Source organism: Netta rufina (genome assembly GCF_964035555.1).
Source record: "Netta rufina genome assembly, chromosome: 6".
In the NCBI taxonomy this organism is placed as follows: domain Eukaryota; kingdom Metazoa; phylum Chordata; class Aves; order Anseriformes; family Anatidae; genus Netta; species Netta rufina.
In genome coordinates this window covers 16,997,621-17,013,806 of record NC_140129.1, presented here as the reverse complement: position 1 = coordinate 17,013,806, position 16,186 = coordinate 16,997,621, and the positions used below count along the sequence as shown (strand labels likewise).

Below are 16,186 nucleotides of genomic sequence, written 5' to 3'. Positions count from 1 at the left end.
AAGAGTGCAAGTCTCTTAGCTGCCACATTCCTTGTCTTTCTCCAAGAATTCTGGCTGCTCGTACCTCACTAGCTCTCGTCTAGCCTGTCTGTCGTCTATCTTCGACCCATATTAACTGTCATTTTGTCATTAAGCCAATTAAACTCACTTCAGCTGCTCACCTACACTCAGCTGTACTAGTGTATTTCCTATTTGCTTCTTCATGGTGTATATTCCACCGAACTCCTATTTCCCTATGCAGCCTGCCTTCTACTAAGTGGTTCTGGACCTCAGTGAAGGACAGAGAATTGCTAGCATGGGAAACAGGAAGTATTAATGATGGGTGCTGAGTAAGGAAAGATGCCTAGAAGTGGTAAAATCGTGTGGTAAAGGACAAGACTCTTGGGACAAGTCTTGATCCAGTAAGCCAGATGCTTACTTTCCCACATTGTAATTATTTCCTGTAGTCAACACTTGGATCCAAGTTTTATGTACATGCTTCTAAACGGCCTTCTCAGCAGCAGAAGACTGAGTTTTTCTTCGTTTCTAAGTACAGGATGCTAAACAAAGCTCTACAAAACACCTGCATTTTTTTTTCCCATCAACGAACGTACTTCTAACAGAACAATCTGATGTTAATCTAAGTTTGCAGATCATTTGCTGATTTAGGAAAGATTCTGTCACTGCCAAAAAAGAACTTTGGGACAAACCAAGGAAGTGCAAGTACATGTGGCTCATGCTTTTTTTTTTTTTTTTTTTTTTTTTAATATAGATCTAAAAGGTTAGTAAGAGGAGAGGTTGTAAAGCTGGATCTCTTCAGGTACCTACATACTGTTCACCAGCATGCACACATGGAAAGATTAAGCAATAAACTATTTCTTGCAGAACCCCCCTGCTATTTTTTACAGCATTAATACTGCTGTAAATTGATTCCAGTTTTGGTCCCTTGTAAACCAGGGCCCTGGGAATATTGTCCCACCAGTCCCGCCTTCTCCCAGCCCTGCTATTAATCATGACTTGCCTGTCTTGAAATCTCCCACGGTTTGGTCACAGCTCCAAGGTCACAGGCTGTCATTAGCATTGATCTGAAAAACAGAAATGAACAATACAAGCTGAATCAACCTTTGTTGGATTTCTAAACAACTCTGCTCTGGGTGCATAAATAAATAACACGTATATAAAATGTCAGCCATGGCACCTTCTTTTCCTCCAGAAAAGAATGACATGTTTGAAATCTCAGCCATCAGCATGGCTTTTACATCACAATTGTGCCCAGGAAGGCTAATGTATTGCAGGTCATCAGACAATGAATTTTTGGTATTGTGCACTGAACACTAGAAAAGAAATGGTACTGCACAGGAGTAACTGCTAATTTTGCAGTACTCCTGGCACTACTTATATAAATACATATAATATACCCGAAAGCATGTACGTCACACGATACAAGCAAAGGTATTATTATACAATAATACCTGCAAACTGGATTAATTTATATGCCTATTTGTAAGTGACTGCTGTAGCAAGAGAACCTATAACGACAGGAGGCAACATAGACACTGCTTAAGCAGTTTCTACTGCTTATCTACAATAAAAAATTAAGATTTACAATGAGCTGTACTGTTCCTAGCTACAACCATGTTTTATATGCATTAGAAGAAAGAAACCATTCAGCTGGAGAACGCGTTTATGTACAGTACATGATGCAGATAAAAGTCTAAGAAAGTTTAAACGAAGAACAAGGGCACTGAAAATGAAGCATCAAATATATTGCTTGAATCTAAAATCAGGAATGAGTGAAATGGTATGGAAAATGGCAAATGGCCATTTTTTCATTAAAAAAAAAAAAAAAAAAAAAAAAAAACAGCCAAAGGGAAATAGAATTTTAATGAAATTTCAGATAAATTGAGACATAATCAGATATGCATATGCAAATACGCACACGCATGGCTCAACAGTGGCATGTACCCAAACCAGTCACAACGTCTGTAGGGTGCATTCTTGAGGGCTAGAAGAGTACTGCATCTGCAAATTCCCAGTTACAAACTACAGGAGCACAAAAGCCCACAAAAGAAAAGAACTGGGAGGAGGAGGAAACAGGAAATAAGAAAGAAAGGCCTTTGGGTTCAGAGGCACAATATTGATGCTTTCTGGAGAAAGATCAGAAGGGCTGAGCAGTAACTGGTAAGGCTGGGAGAAGGGGAAAAACATGTGGCAGAGGCAGAAATAGGAATGGAGAAGATGAGGTTATACTAATTACATCCCTGCTAAGTTTGGTAATATTTAGAAATCATATCATATATATCATCTTTTACTTTTAAACCAAGCTGCCTTCTCTTGTTACTGTAGTCTTCTTTCCACAACATAAGAAATTCCTTAAACAAAGTCTACACTTTGAAATAACCAGAAAGCAAGAAATGTTAGTGCTCACCGAAATATTTCTCGATGTTTCTTTATATTCCAATCATAACCACCTTTACTGACAAGTTCAAAAAACTCAGTCCTTCTCCTGCAACAAAACAGATTATCAGAGAGGCAAATGGACAGCACTGCAGTAGAAACATGGTTCTCCGAGTGATATGAAACCACTGAACCTCATGTATTATTGTTAAAGACGTTACACTGACAGTCCATTTAAGCGAAACATACTAATTTCTGAACATGTTCTATAAATGTCTGTTATCAATGTCAGAGCTGCCTAGTAAAAGCGATACTGTATTTATGGCCTCTGAAGATAAGGAAATAAATGATACCAAAATGTTCAGTCTTCCATGTAAGCATGAAATGTTTGACTACAGCAGTGGACAGACAGACAATAGAAATACCCCTGAATTATACACACACTTCACTTCACTTGTCCTTGCAAAATGTTTTTTTACTTCTGGATCCTGAAGGATTTTTCAGACCCTTGTAATCACAGTTATTTCCAACACACAAAACATTGAGATGCTGTGGACGTCCTGAGTCAGTAGTCCTCACTGACTTTAAATTAGGTCTCTCTGCTTGACCTCATGCTTTGTCTTCTGGAAGACCTTGCCAATCTCCTCAAAGATGGACAAAACACAAATCAGGACATGTTAATGCTCACTTGGTGCCTTTAAGGTACCAAAATTTGGACTCATCATAGTCTGTAATTTTTATCACAACTCACACTCAAACTTCAATGGGCTCTTACTGCACACAGTGTGACTACACATGCAGTGTGAAGCAGATCCTGCCACAGATGCAACAGAAGTTGAGGTACAAAAATATGGAACAACTTGCTTAGAGTGACACAACATATTAGCACCAAAGCTGGAAACAAAATCTTTATGTTTTGGGTGCCAGTCCAGTGTCCCAGCTCATGGGAGACTGCTATCTTCTTGCCATGTGGGAACATCGTTACTAGATTCCTCACTGGAGAAAGCTTAAAGGTTTTTTATTTTCCACATTTATGTCAGCTGGACTGAAATTTTGAACAGTAATTATTGAAAGCACCATCTGATGGCAGTGAGTACAGGTTTTATACACAAGGAGATGCAGGCTTTTGGGAACATTGCCTTTGATGAATGAACAGAATTTTACAGGGAACAAGTTGTGTTACTCTGGTCCCTGTGTGTCATGCATTAAATGACCAGTCTCTCCTGCTTGAGGGCCCTTCTGTAATGGGTACGATGACAGCAACTAGAACAGGGAGAGAGAGGGACTACATGATGATATCTAACCCCTTATGCTTCTTCAAATGAGATGTAAAATAATTTTACATTAGAATATTTGTGAGTACAATGCAAAGTCATACATGCAGAAAACAAAATTCAGTTCATGTACAAATTCATAGCATTGTGGCCCCACTGGGAATAAACATTACAGTGATGAACATTCTAACGGCCAAGACTACTTGGCGCTTAAACCTTAAATCAACCAAATCCTGAGGTGATCATCAATAACTATGTACTTTGTTAAGAGGGAGAGTGGTAGATTTTTGCATCCTGTATTTCAGTGCCCAATCTAAGTATAAAATGTGGTACCTCTTTCAATTCTGTAGTATTGGTTATTCTGCATAATTCATACGTTACTGGACACAAAATGGGCAACAGTTTTTAAAGCTGAAGGGATTGAAAGATGTCAGGAAGATGACATCTCAGAAACCTCAAACATTCACATTTAAAGTACAGAGATTCATAAACAGTAACTGAAGACGTTGCGAGTCTTAGGGCCATACATTAAGATGAAAGTTTTAAATTAGGAATTTGCTTTGATATCCATTGGAATAGATGTAGATGTATCAGTCTAATTCCACAGGGAATTTCTAGTATAGGAAAGAGTCATCCTGAGGAAAGCAGCCATGTATAAGGAAACAATTCAGTGTTTCCTACTGGTTGCTCAGGCATGGTATCCAACAGGACGAGGTTTGTTGCTATTAAGCAAACATAACATGATAGGATTTAAGAAATAAAGAGAATGATAACAATTTGGGAATGTTTTTGAGTAACATTGACTCTTGTATTTAGCCTGAAAGGGAAAGTTGACTTGCTACATATAGCGAATGCAGTTGCTTTACAGTTCAGTAGCTCAAGACATCATTTCAGCTAATTTCCATAACCTTCACTTCTTTTGCTTGCTGTATTATCTATGAACATCGTTTAAAGTTATCTGCTAAAATCAAGTATATTTTCCATCTAATCTTTCGCTGAAAGTCATCTTTTTGTTTATTTGTAGAAAAGCAGTGCCTTGAGAGGGTCATAAAGCCTTGATCTGCCTGAAATTTTGTTGCTATTTTGCTAATTGGATTTTCTGTTCATTAGATTTAGGCATTGTAAGAATACTGATATGATAATTTCCTTCCCTACAAAAATACTGAAGACATGGCAAACTGAAAAAAGTTAGAATAGCAAGGTACTTGTGCGGAAACACCTGTTCACATTGGGTGCCTTTTAGAAGTGTAAACCAACAGTGATATCAGGGAATCATTTTCAGGCACTCATAGAAGTAGAGTAGCATAACCACTACCTGATTAATGAATCATAACAACATAAGAGGAAAAAATAACTTATTTGCAGACTTCTGAGTAAAGAGGTCTCATTTACTAAAACTTTTCTGATTCGTATAGCAACTAAAAATCAGTTATGCAAGCAGGGAAGAATAATCTTGAAATTCATCTGATGTCCCTCTTTGGACATTATTTATTTGTATTAAAAGTAGAAAGAAAACTTGACCATGTATTTTTTCAGCATAAGGCAGGAAGGAAAAAGAGTTTTTCAGCATAAGCCAGGCATCATGCTTGGGTTGCCTCCTAAGGCGCTCTCCAGAGCACAGCCTCTGGTTCTTTCAGGGGCTGCAGGGCCAGGGGCAGTGCATGGAGCCAGGCTGGGACAGCTGCCCTCTCAACCCCCTAACCCTCATCCTCTCTTTACAGCACAAACCAATTCTGCAGTCCAAGTTATTTGCAGGTAGGCAGTAGAACCTCTACTGTCACATCCCTGTGGTCCTTGTATCTCACTTAAAGCTGTCAGCAAATTCTACTGTCATACCAGCCCTCCAGATCACCAGCTAGCCTAACAGACAGCTTCAAAAATAATGTGTTTTAAAGGGTTTATTTGTCTTCCTGTGGACCTTCATGTCAACAAACAGAAATTTCTTCACAGACTGATTCTTAGTAGAAACCTCTTCATGGGCTAATTTCACAAGTTATTTACAATAAAACTATTCATAAAAGCCCTTTCTTAATATAGCTGCTCTGAGAACAGACTTGCAGGAAACAAAGAAAAGCATCTTTACTGCCAGCATTGTTCAGCAGTAGCCCTTAACATAGTAACACAATACTGGGAGAAGAAGAAAAAAAAAAAAAAAAAAAAGGGACAGGACAAACATCACAGCATCCCAATTAGTATTTTAGTATATTTACAATTAACAGTTAAAGATACATTGTTGATATACAGAGCTGAATAGATGCCTGAAGTTATCTAGAAAGCTGGTTTGGTATCAACCATCAGCACACATAAAGGGGGGAATACATGCATATCCCTCCTCTGAAAGTTGAGAAAAACATTACCAAATGCTACCCAGAGTTGTATGAGATAGGATGCTAAACAAGAATCCCTAAGGATGGAGCATTGTCAAGGCTGAGAAAGCAGCATGTAAAGCTGCACACCTGCCAACACTCTCCCTGTAAGCCAGCCACAGACATGTGCCAGAGGGGGGGCAATCCAGAAGCATTGAGGGCTGGTGACACCATGACACGCACACTCCCACAGTCTCACTGCAAATATAACTTGGTAATAATTAGCACTGTTTGAAAAACATAAAATAGAACCAACTTGAAGTCTACTTAGAGATTCGATATCCAGATGAGAAAAAAAAAAAAAAAAGAGAGAAAACTGGATGAAAGAGATCCTATTACACTTCTCTGTAGTCAATCTTATTTCCCATCTGATGCAAATTGGCATAATTTGTCTTCAAAGAAGTAACATGTATGCTTTCATTACCTCAGCATCCAGCTCTTTTATTAAATACAATAATTTTAGTAGAGGTGGTTAGGAAGTCTGAAATGGTGGAAAATAATTCTAAAATGTCATTGATTTTCTACATGCCTGAAAAAACGATCACAGAAGGGACGAGTGAATCATGGGACCAAACTGTAGCTGATTCCTGGGATGGCTTTGAAGTATAAGCCTGGGACTTCATTTGCTTTTTGTTGATATAGATGTTACACATTAAATCAAAACTTACTTGGACACATGAGATATTTCTATTAGCCTAAAATATACTAAGTATTAGACTAAATCTCTTCAACCACAGCTAAAGACTAATTTCTCATATTATATATCCTCATTGGTATTTAATAGGTCATTAGAGTATGTTCTTCGAATTTTCATTTGTCAAATACAAGAAATGCCAATACTTACTCAAAATACAGAGTGAGGTCTGTTGCCAATATCGATTGCTTTAGAAGCTGCATAAGGTCACTGTAGTCCTTAGAGGACAAGTTAGCAAAGATGTTGTGACCCTATAATGAAAGAGATAAAGGAGGTAAAGGACTAGCAATCAATATAGGTTTTTAAAAGGTTTTCTAACTCTTAGCCTACTTTTTCTCTCTAACAGAAGCTTGTTCTGATTCATGGCAAAACTATGACAAAATAATAATGTTAATACTGTGGAGATTACTTTGGGGAGGAAGAGTTGATGATTGTAATCAAGCGTCTGGGATGTTCTTCTAAACTCTACTGAAATTATAGCCTCTTGAGAAAAGATTTACTCTTTGCTCTGACCCTGCACAGTCTCAGTTTATGGCGGAAAACTATGGATACATCTCAATCTTCCCTCTTATTAAATGTTTTTGGGAGCTGTGCTTTGCAGCTTTTGAGTTGTGCTCCTAATAGATTTATCTGTGCTGCAGCTTGCAGGCACACAAACTGCTGGTAGAGCAGCCAAAGACACTAAATCAGTTTTTTCATTCAAAACAGCCTGTTTGCTCACTCTGACCATTACTGTATTCTTACAGCATATACAAGCTTTTCCTACACAGGCTGAAAAACTGCAACTTTATGTGGTTTAAAGGCCCAGTAGGCTACTTCCTATGGGTCATGGGCTGAGAATTTGAAAGGTGCTCCACAGCCAGAATGAAGGGAAGAAAACTATTTAATACTGTTATTCAAGAACAGAGAGGTGCTTTTGTAACAAATTCTGAAAAAAATAATAGGGATAGAGATCCTACAATTTCTCTATGAAATCCTGGAGAAAATAAGCTGAAAGAAACAAAATTAATGAAAAATTCTAACAGTGGTTTTACAGAAGTGGTTTCTGTGGCACTAGTCACATAGGATTAAATTCACATAAATAAAAGTACTATACTTTTTTTTTTTTTAATGACCCATAGAAACAACAATATTCTTGCTAAACAGAGTCTTATTTTGGTGACATTTTGCACTGTAATGCATGAATTCGGTATGCACTGCCATCTACTGCTTAGGAATATTAAAATGCACTTAAAAGTGGGAATTTTCCAGCAACAGAATTTTTATAACCAGGATAGTGTGGGGACATAGACAAGATAAGGTCTGGAGGTAGAGATGATAATAATTTATTTATTTAAATAAATCAGCTAATTGTTGGTCTAAAAAATAATTTGTTGTACATAAAAGATGATCTGTGACAGTGATTTTTTTTTAATATTTTTAACTGAGCGATGAGAAAAATTTGAAAATCTGAAGTTTATTTATGAAAATCAAGCTTATAACAAGAGTAATCAAAAAATGTATCAGGAAAACAGCAGCTATTACAACGGGAGTAATTTACCAAATTGTCTGTTAATCTATAACATTGTTTGCCTTGCTGACCTGTTTCATCATGTATAAAACCATACCACTACAAATCTCAATATCACTTATACTGAGGCTAGTATGTCAAGAGAAAAGGATAAGTAGCTCTTTTGTCCACCATGATAAGAATCTAAAGAAATAATGCAATATTCTGTGTTTCATTCTAGCTAGTAAAGACAGACTAGAATGTCAGCATTAGTGCACAGGATATAATCTAGTTTCAACTTATTTGAGGGAAGAGATCGACTGCACAGCTGGTGAAAGTTGGTGCATCTACATGCATGTAAGAGCTTTGGAGGATCCAAACATGTATTTATTCCAAACCAAGCGGTGTTGTGTTCCCATTAACAGACAGTATCTACTGGATAAAAATTCTCTGTGATTAATTCTCTGGTGCACAAACAAGGACCTAGAGAAGAAGCTGCTTGAATGACCAAAGCAGACTTTTGGTTCAAGTAATATTTTACATCTACAAAAGCAGCTAGATTCCAGGAAGAATCCAGAAAAGAAGTACATTCCAAGACAAAACGTTATTATTATTTTTTTTTTTCACTACTATTTCTAAACTGTATTTTCTTTTAAAGCATGTAGTCTGACATGAGCTACAAACTTGCATAAAGTCATCCATGTATTAAGCCTATCTGGAAGGATATTCAGTCATGCTAACTAAGAAGTGGGAAAGCTTGTTCCAGCAGTCGAACAGCCTCATTGTTTTAAAACAAATCTTCCTTCTTCCCTTTCTGAATTAGTCTGTTTAACCTTTAAATGCTGCTTTTTGTTAGGCCTTCCTCTGCTAATATAAGGAGCCACTTAGTTGGGTATCACCATTTAGACAAGCTAGGCTAAACTGAGCAGATTGAGTTGTTTAAATCTCATGGTGGGGCTCTCCTTTCCCATATCTACATTTTAAATATAAGGTTGAGCATCTGAACACTAAAACCACAGTCAGCATCCCATGACTGGTCTCTGTGACACTGCACACAGAATAAAGCCATCACCCTGTTCCCATTTGCCTGTGATCACGGGACATCCCCAGATGCTCTTCAAAAGTTACTGCAGATCAGCATACAGTCTCTGATTGTGCTGTATGAATAACACTTTCATTTTTGTATATATTGAATGGATTTTGTAACAAGCTATCTCTGTATATTAACAAAATACATCCATTGTTTCATAAGGATTATGCATCTTTCCACTTCTCCCACTTATGACATCTCTAGGGTACTATATGCTGCATGCTGTTGTGCGTAAGGTGTTCGGGGCAGGAACTGTGTCCTGACATGAATCTGCAGCTAGTGTACATGGACAGCTAGTGTACATGGACAGCACAATATTGCTGATATTTAAAAAAAGGATAAAAAAGTCATTAAGGAAAATAATGCAAATCCACCACAAAAATAGCGATTACATAAAGTCTATCAAAGAAATTAAATTGGTCCAGTAAAGGATGACTGAGATACAACGAACACAAGACCTATGGGGAAGAGCTCATTTTGTCTATCTATATGGCACTGAGCAGGATGTTAGAAGACTGAGAAAAACTGACAATATGATTAGGATATGTTCTCCTTGCCCCTGGCTGATTGAGACAGATATAATCTCTGGGATCTATGATCAGCATTTGTAGTTTAATTTTGTGCTAGTTGTGACCTTTGAGGTAACCAATAAATAATTCCTCAAGGAGAGGGCATTAAAAAGGTACTGTGTGTGGTATTTCCTTTCCCTTGCTGAAACTGCCCAACAGCTTACAGTGAGATTAATAGTAATGCTTTTGTACCTCACTTTGGAGAATCATGACAGCATGATTGAAATGGTGGTGCTCCAAGGTAGCAGAGGTGCCATAGAGCTGAGCTAAGGCTGATCCGCTCCTGAAACAGAACACAGGAAGTCAACAAATACTGTTCGTCTGCTTACGAAGCAGGTTTCAGAGACAATTCAGTAATGAAAGCATGTAGCCACACTTGCCCTCTCCACGTCAGCAAACATACTTGAGAGAGTTGGCCAGAGCGAAACAGTCACTTAAAGCCAAATACAAGGCATTTATGTTTCAGACCTTGCTAAATACCATCAGCTGACTAGGAACTACATGAAATTTGGGAATGCAGCTTCCAAAGCACCTCAACAATGCTTTGAGGTGCTTTGGCCCAGGCACGTACCACTGTGCAGTAAAAACAGGCAGTAACATCCTTGAGCAGGTGCCAAGGGACTAGCTCTTCTATTACTACCTTTTATTTTCAGTTTTTAATATATGTAAAAACAATGGCTTACAAAGGATGGCTACAAATGCTTTAAAAACAAACAAACAAAACAACTGCAAATGCTGTGAAGTCCTGTCTATATGTGAAACCACGCACTTAAAAAAAATAAGGTAAACATAAAACCAGAAGTGAGAGAGTAAATATAAAAGTTTAGCCTCTGTTTAGAAAATATTTTCTGATCATGTTTATTATCTAAAACAAAATTAAGCTTCAAAATGCCCAGAGCAGGTGGATTTTCAAGTTTAAATAGCAAAAACTTAGACAATGCAATTGAAAACTGTATGACCAATTGTAGCATTGAAAACTGTTGGGAGGTGCAGAGAATTGGACTGGACTGTCAGAACAGTTACTGTTCACCATTACTTCACTTCTGGGACCCAGCCTTGACTGACAAGATGGGTTTTCTTTCCAAAGAAATGAGAATAAGAGATTATGCTACAGACAAACAGAAAGAGTCTCCTAGGAGCATATACTATAAAACTGCACCATACTGATATTTAATTATCAGAAGCAGCTATATTAGAGAGAAGGATGTCCAGGAAACATCATCCCTAGAGAACACAGTGTTGAGATATATAACAGAGCCATTTCAGACAGCTGTGATATTGCCTTCATCGTATACCTCTTGAACTTTCATCACACAGAACAGTAGCATTGAACACTGAAGATAAAATAGGAAAATGTGATGCTTAAATTTGTAAGTCAAGTTAGAGGAATAAATCATAGCTGCTGTATGAAAACTGCAGCTTCTATTTCCAGGGATATTTTATATGTGTAGTAATGTTTGTCTTTTGTTAAATGTCTTCAGCAATTTCTTTATGGAGTAATAAAATGGTAGTCTCCTCTTTGTACTCAGTTGTCAAAGAAGTGTAAGTGATAGCAGTCTAACGCTGAAACCTTTACCTTTAACTCAGCCATCCCTCTGCACAGGAGATACAGTTGGGTAGTATTACAGTAGAGAAGTGGTTAACTTAATCAGAGCCTAAAATGGTCTGGATGTAAATCTTAGGTCTCATGTTGGTAAATTAGGAACATAAACATCAATCAGCTGAACTTCCCATTTGTCTCGTCTTTTTTGATTCTCTTCAAGATTCAGCTGCAAACACGCATCTAGCGGTGCTTGGTAACCTTTGCACCACGAGCTCTGTCTTGAGCACTGCAATTGATTTTTCTTGCTATGGTGATTGAAGATCCAGACAGTGTCATTGTTTCATTGAGACTGTACAGCAGCAGCAATAGCTCAGGAAATGGTGGCTTAGCGAATATCAGAAACATCAATTTGAGTGATGTTCACTGAGGCTACTCACCCCCAGAAATGCCGCAGCTAGTGCACATGCACACTGCAACAAACAGGCTATCTTTGCACATAAAAGGGTATGACAATAGGCTAATACAATTTCACCCTGTCTTTCAAATACTTTGGACAACCATTTGACCACTTCTTGTCACACCATAGGATTAGTAGTAATGCAAAACAGACAAATCTGCAAAGACATTCTGAGTTCTGCAGGACAAAAGAGCCTCAGGGGCTCATTTTCTGACTGTAGAGGGCCCAGGGAGTGAAGAAAACCACAAAGGATTGGGAGAAGGAATCTCTATGTCTGCTTCATTTCACAGTTTGGCCAGGATGTTGTCAGGGGCCATTTCCTACTGTCTTTCAAACACAGATTTTGGAAACAATCTGACCTTGGTCAACAGTTCCCTTACCACCACAGTCCGAATTACCCGCAAATTTTCCATTAACCTGTGGCTATTTCAGTAACATGTCTGAGGGCAGCAGCGTGGACAGTAAAAATAAGTATGAGTCAGGGTTGCCGGATTGGGTCCTACGCATTTTGCATAGAATAAAAATCATTCTTAGAATTGCAAATGATCCAGAGAGCAAGATGTCATATAGGTGATGTAAGAATCTGCCTGTGAGATACCTGAGCTTGAGAGGAACATCAGGTTTTGGTACCTTGTTTCAATATTTGGTGTCTGTTCCCAAGGAGTAACCCAATCAAAAGCCTGATACAAAGGACAAGCCAACAGTTACCAAAAAGAACAGAGAATTATAAAGATGGATAGTCACTTACTACATACAGGAATAGGAATACTTGGCCTCGGCCTATGAGGCCTGAAATTAATGCTACATTCTTTATCCTGGTCACCTTTTGCTCCTCTGTGGAAGAAAAACAAATTAAAATAATAAGAATTACAAAACTTACTTGGCTTGGAAGGCATTGTTGGTTCCCCTGTGGTCAAGGTCGTGACATAAGCATCCCACGATCAAAGCTAAAATTTCAATTTCGGTCAAAATCTCCTGAAATCCTGCTGTCTGAAAGCAGAAAAAAATAGCATCTGTAACTATCTGTAACAAAAAGGATAAGTAATGATAGTCCATTGAACAACAGTCGACTTTGTTTTGACATCATGAACATTTCAGTAAGGAGAAGATAAATGCTTTATTGTCATATTATGTTCCCTGCTGTATGTTAGATGGTTAGCAGAATAGATAACGTTCTTGGAGTGATCTGTTATTATCTCTCTGTTGCATTTCCAGCATGCCATTTCCCCACAACCCAGAAGGCACTTAAGGCAAAAAGAGATGGAAAAAAACACCAATAACTACACACTAAGATAGCAACTGAAATTTCATACCATAGAAATACAAAATTGATTTTGTTTTGAAATTGTTCAGAGAAGTACTTTAACACAGATTTCTTCAATCCTGAGGTGATCATTTCAGTTAATTCCTACTGTCAGATATATCTAAGATGTTAAATCAAAAGAAGTACAAAAGAAATCAGCTAAAATATAGTCTATGGAACTATTATGAACTATTAAGTGATTTGTTATCTGGAACATACGAAATGAAATTACACGATTTAAAGGGGAAATATCTCAAAATGCATAATTCTGCTGCAGGTACCCTCTTGAATTTGAGAAAAAATCTTGAAAATGTATGTACCAAAATTCCCCATCACCACTTCAGAGCAGATACACCTGTGTGAATGGAGAGCTGACCTACCAACATTTTTTTTTGCCACTATACCTCTCCTCGTATAGGAGACCTGCTATAGCAGTTTTTCTCCCTGAACAGCCTCATGCCAGAGAAGAAACACTGCTGCTGTTGCTAACCTCAGGCATCCTGAACAGGTTCTGTCTGAGGAGGTGCCGGAGGCTGTGTGGGACACCCCCTGTCTGGTGCCATGCACCTCACCCTCAGCAGAAACAACCTGGTACTTCAGCTCTTCAGAAGCACAAGGGCACATTGCCTGTAAAAAGGACTGACTAAGCTGGAAAACCTTTAACACTTGTCTTATCATAGTGCCAGGCTCCAGCCACACTCTCTGACTAGCCACATATTCTAGTTAGCATGAGAGGAGATTAAATGCAGAAATATAAAATACATTTATATTGGAAGATCAAAGCTAGGCTGAACACTAACACCACATAAGAAATCCTTAATTCCACCAGTTCCGAGTGGGGCATATTCTCACCACTGGCAAGAAGAGTGTTAAGCAATACAAAGGCAATGAATAACTGTGGCATTTGATGTCCTCACACTTCTGTAGGAACATACTGCCTAGATGCCAGTCATAGATGCAGTACCATGTGAAAACTCTGCTATTCCCCTGTACTCAGCTCTGATGAGGCCGCACCTCGAGTACTGTGTTCAGTTTTGGGCCCCTCGCTACAAGAAGGACATCGAGGTGCTTGAGCGGGTGCAGAGAAGGGCGACGAAGCTGGTGAGGGGCCTGGAGAACAAGTCCTACGAGGAGCGGCTGAGGGAGCTGGGCTTGTTCAGCCTGGAGAAGAGGAGGCTCAGGGGCGACCTTATCGCTCTCTATAGGTACCTCAAGGGAGGCTGTAGTGAGGTGGGGGTTGGCCTGTTCTCCCACGTGCCTGGTGACAGGACGAGGGGGAATGGGCTTAAGTTGCGCCAGGGGTGTTTTAGGTTAGATGTTAGGAAGAACTTTACTGAGAGGGTTGTTAGACATTGGAACAGGCTGCCCAGGGAAGTGGTGGAGTCACCATCCCTGGAAGTCTTCAAAAGACGTTTAGATGTAGAGCTTAGGGATATGGTTTAGTGGGGACTGCTAGTGTTAGGTCAGAGGTTGGACTCGATGATCTTGAGGTCTCTTCCAACCTAGAAATTCTGTGATTCTGTGATATTCACCCTTAAGACTATAAATTCTACTTAAATAAATGCTTATTCAAACCCCAATATTCTCTGTTTTCATAGTCTGAAAGGCAGTTCCAGTTAATTCTTAGGCAGTACAGAGAACCAACTTTCCCCAAGTGCACAGGAATACATTTTAATGTGAACTGAAGAAGCGCAGGATTTGCTACAAAAGCTTTGTAACTGTGCATCAAAGTTTATATATCAAAAAGATCAAATGTGAGGAAAAAAGATTCCATTCATGCAGTGTCCACTGGCGTTCAGATTAACTTGAATATTTATGAAAGGGCTTCTGCTTCCTAGTAGTATTGCTTTTTAAAATTTCAGCTATCCAGGCAGAGAAAATAATTTTTAAAAGAGTGTTTTCTCTTTTTACTTTTTAAATACTGCTCTTACATAACAAAGAATATGCAAGGTCTATTTAGAAAAATAAAAATAAGCTTATAACTGACAACATACCGTGTGTCAAGTTTCAATCTAGAAAAAATGTTCAAATGCTGAGTTAAAGCAACTTAAAATAGATGTTTCATAACAGAAAATTGATGCTGCAATAAATAGCCTTTAGCATAACAGAAGCTTTGATTGAACTCCAGGATTCAACCTGCATTATAAATGCAGGAAAACTGATTAAGGAATTTATTAACAGTAGCAATATCTCAAAAATAAATTCAACATTCAATCACAAATCTTGTCATTGAATGTATGGGAGAAATATAGCATATTTCACTTAAGAATATTTAAAATAAAACAATGTTATGGTAAGAGGATATCTGTTTTCTTGCACTGTATTCAGAGCAAAGGATTACATTTCTCCATTTTTTGAATTTACACAGAGAGAAAAAATACATAGCTATAGATGATGGTGCAGTAAAATTTATTTTCACCAGAAAAGGAATGACCCATAACTCATGAGTGGCAGAGCCTCCAGTGAGTTATGGAGGTCATTCTTTCATGTGAGGAAATGAATTGCATTCATTATACCTTGCTCCACATTTATATGTTTTGTTATTAGCACACCAGATGGGATTTTAATTTTGTATTACTTACTTCAAAAAGTAAAAATGAAAAAGTAAGTATCACTATGAACTGGGTTAGGCAAAGGGAGTGATAATGAAGGCTGGGCTTGATCCTGTGTTTTACTCTTGTGTGATGTTCCTACCTCGCAGGAGCAGCCTTGTTTCAGTGCTTGACTGAGTCTAAAGTACAAGAGTATGACTCGTAGGACTGGGCTTGTATTTCTCCAGTGTCTGACTGGAGAGAGAGAACATATATATTTAGACATGCAGGAATATACAGTAGACACACCAAAGGCTGACACGGGAGTGAAACGACTGGTTTAAGCTTTGCTGAATTTCTGTTGGTTGGCTTCTGCCCAGCTGAATTTTGCTCCTGCTTGCAGTGGGAGTGTGGTCAGACTACCACATGACAGTTTAGAAATTACTCTGCTACGGTAAGGAGTTCTTGAAAACTCCCTAAAATAGACCTGTTTA

At 38.3% G+C, this 16,186-nt stretch overlaps 1 protein-coding gene across 1 annotated transcript in view; it reads right to left on the bottom strand.

Annotated features, from left to right (window-relative positions):
* Positions 1-16,186, bottom strand: part of PDE11A (phosphodiesterase 11A) — a gene marked incomplete at both ends in the record, with an annotated part of 129,752 nt that overhangs the window by 17,352 nt on the left and 96,214 nt on the right. The window contains 5 exons of the mRNA XM_084288782.1: positions 1,001-1,064; positions 2,408-2,485; positions 6,861-6,961; positions 10,051-10,141; positions 12,739-12,848. Of these exons, the coding sequence (XP_084144908.1) occupies positions 1,001-1,064; positions 2,408-2,485; positions 6,861-6,961; positions 10,051-10,141; positions 12,739-12,848 (444 nt within the window). The remainder of the gene's footprint in view (positions 1-1,000; positions 1,065-2,407; positions 2,486-6,860; positions 6,962-10,050; positions 10,142-12,738; positions 12,849-16,186) is intronic.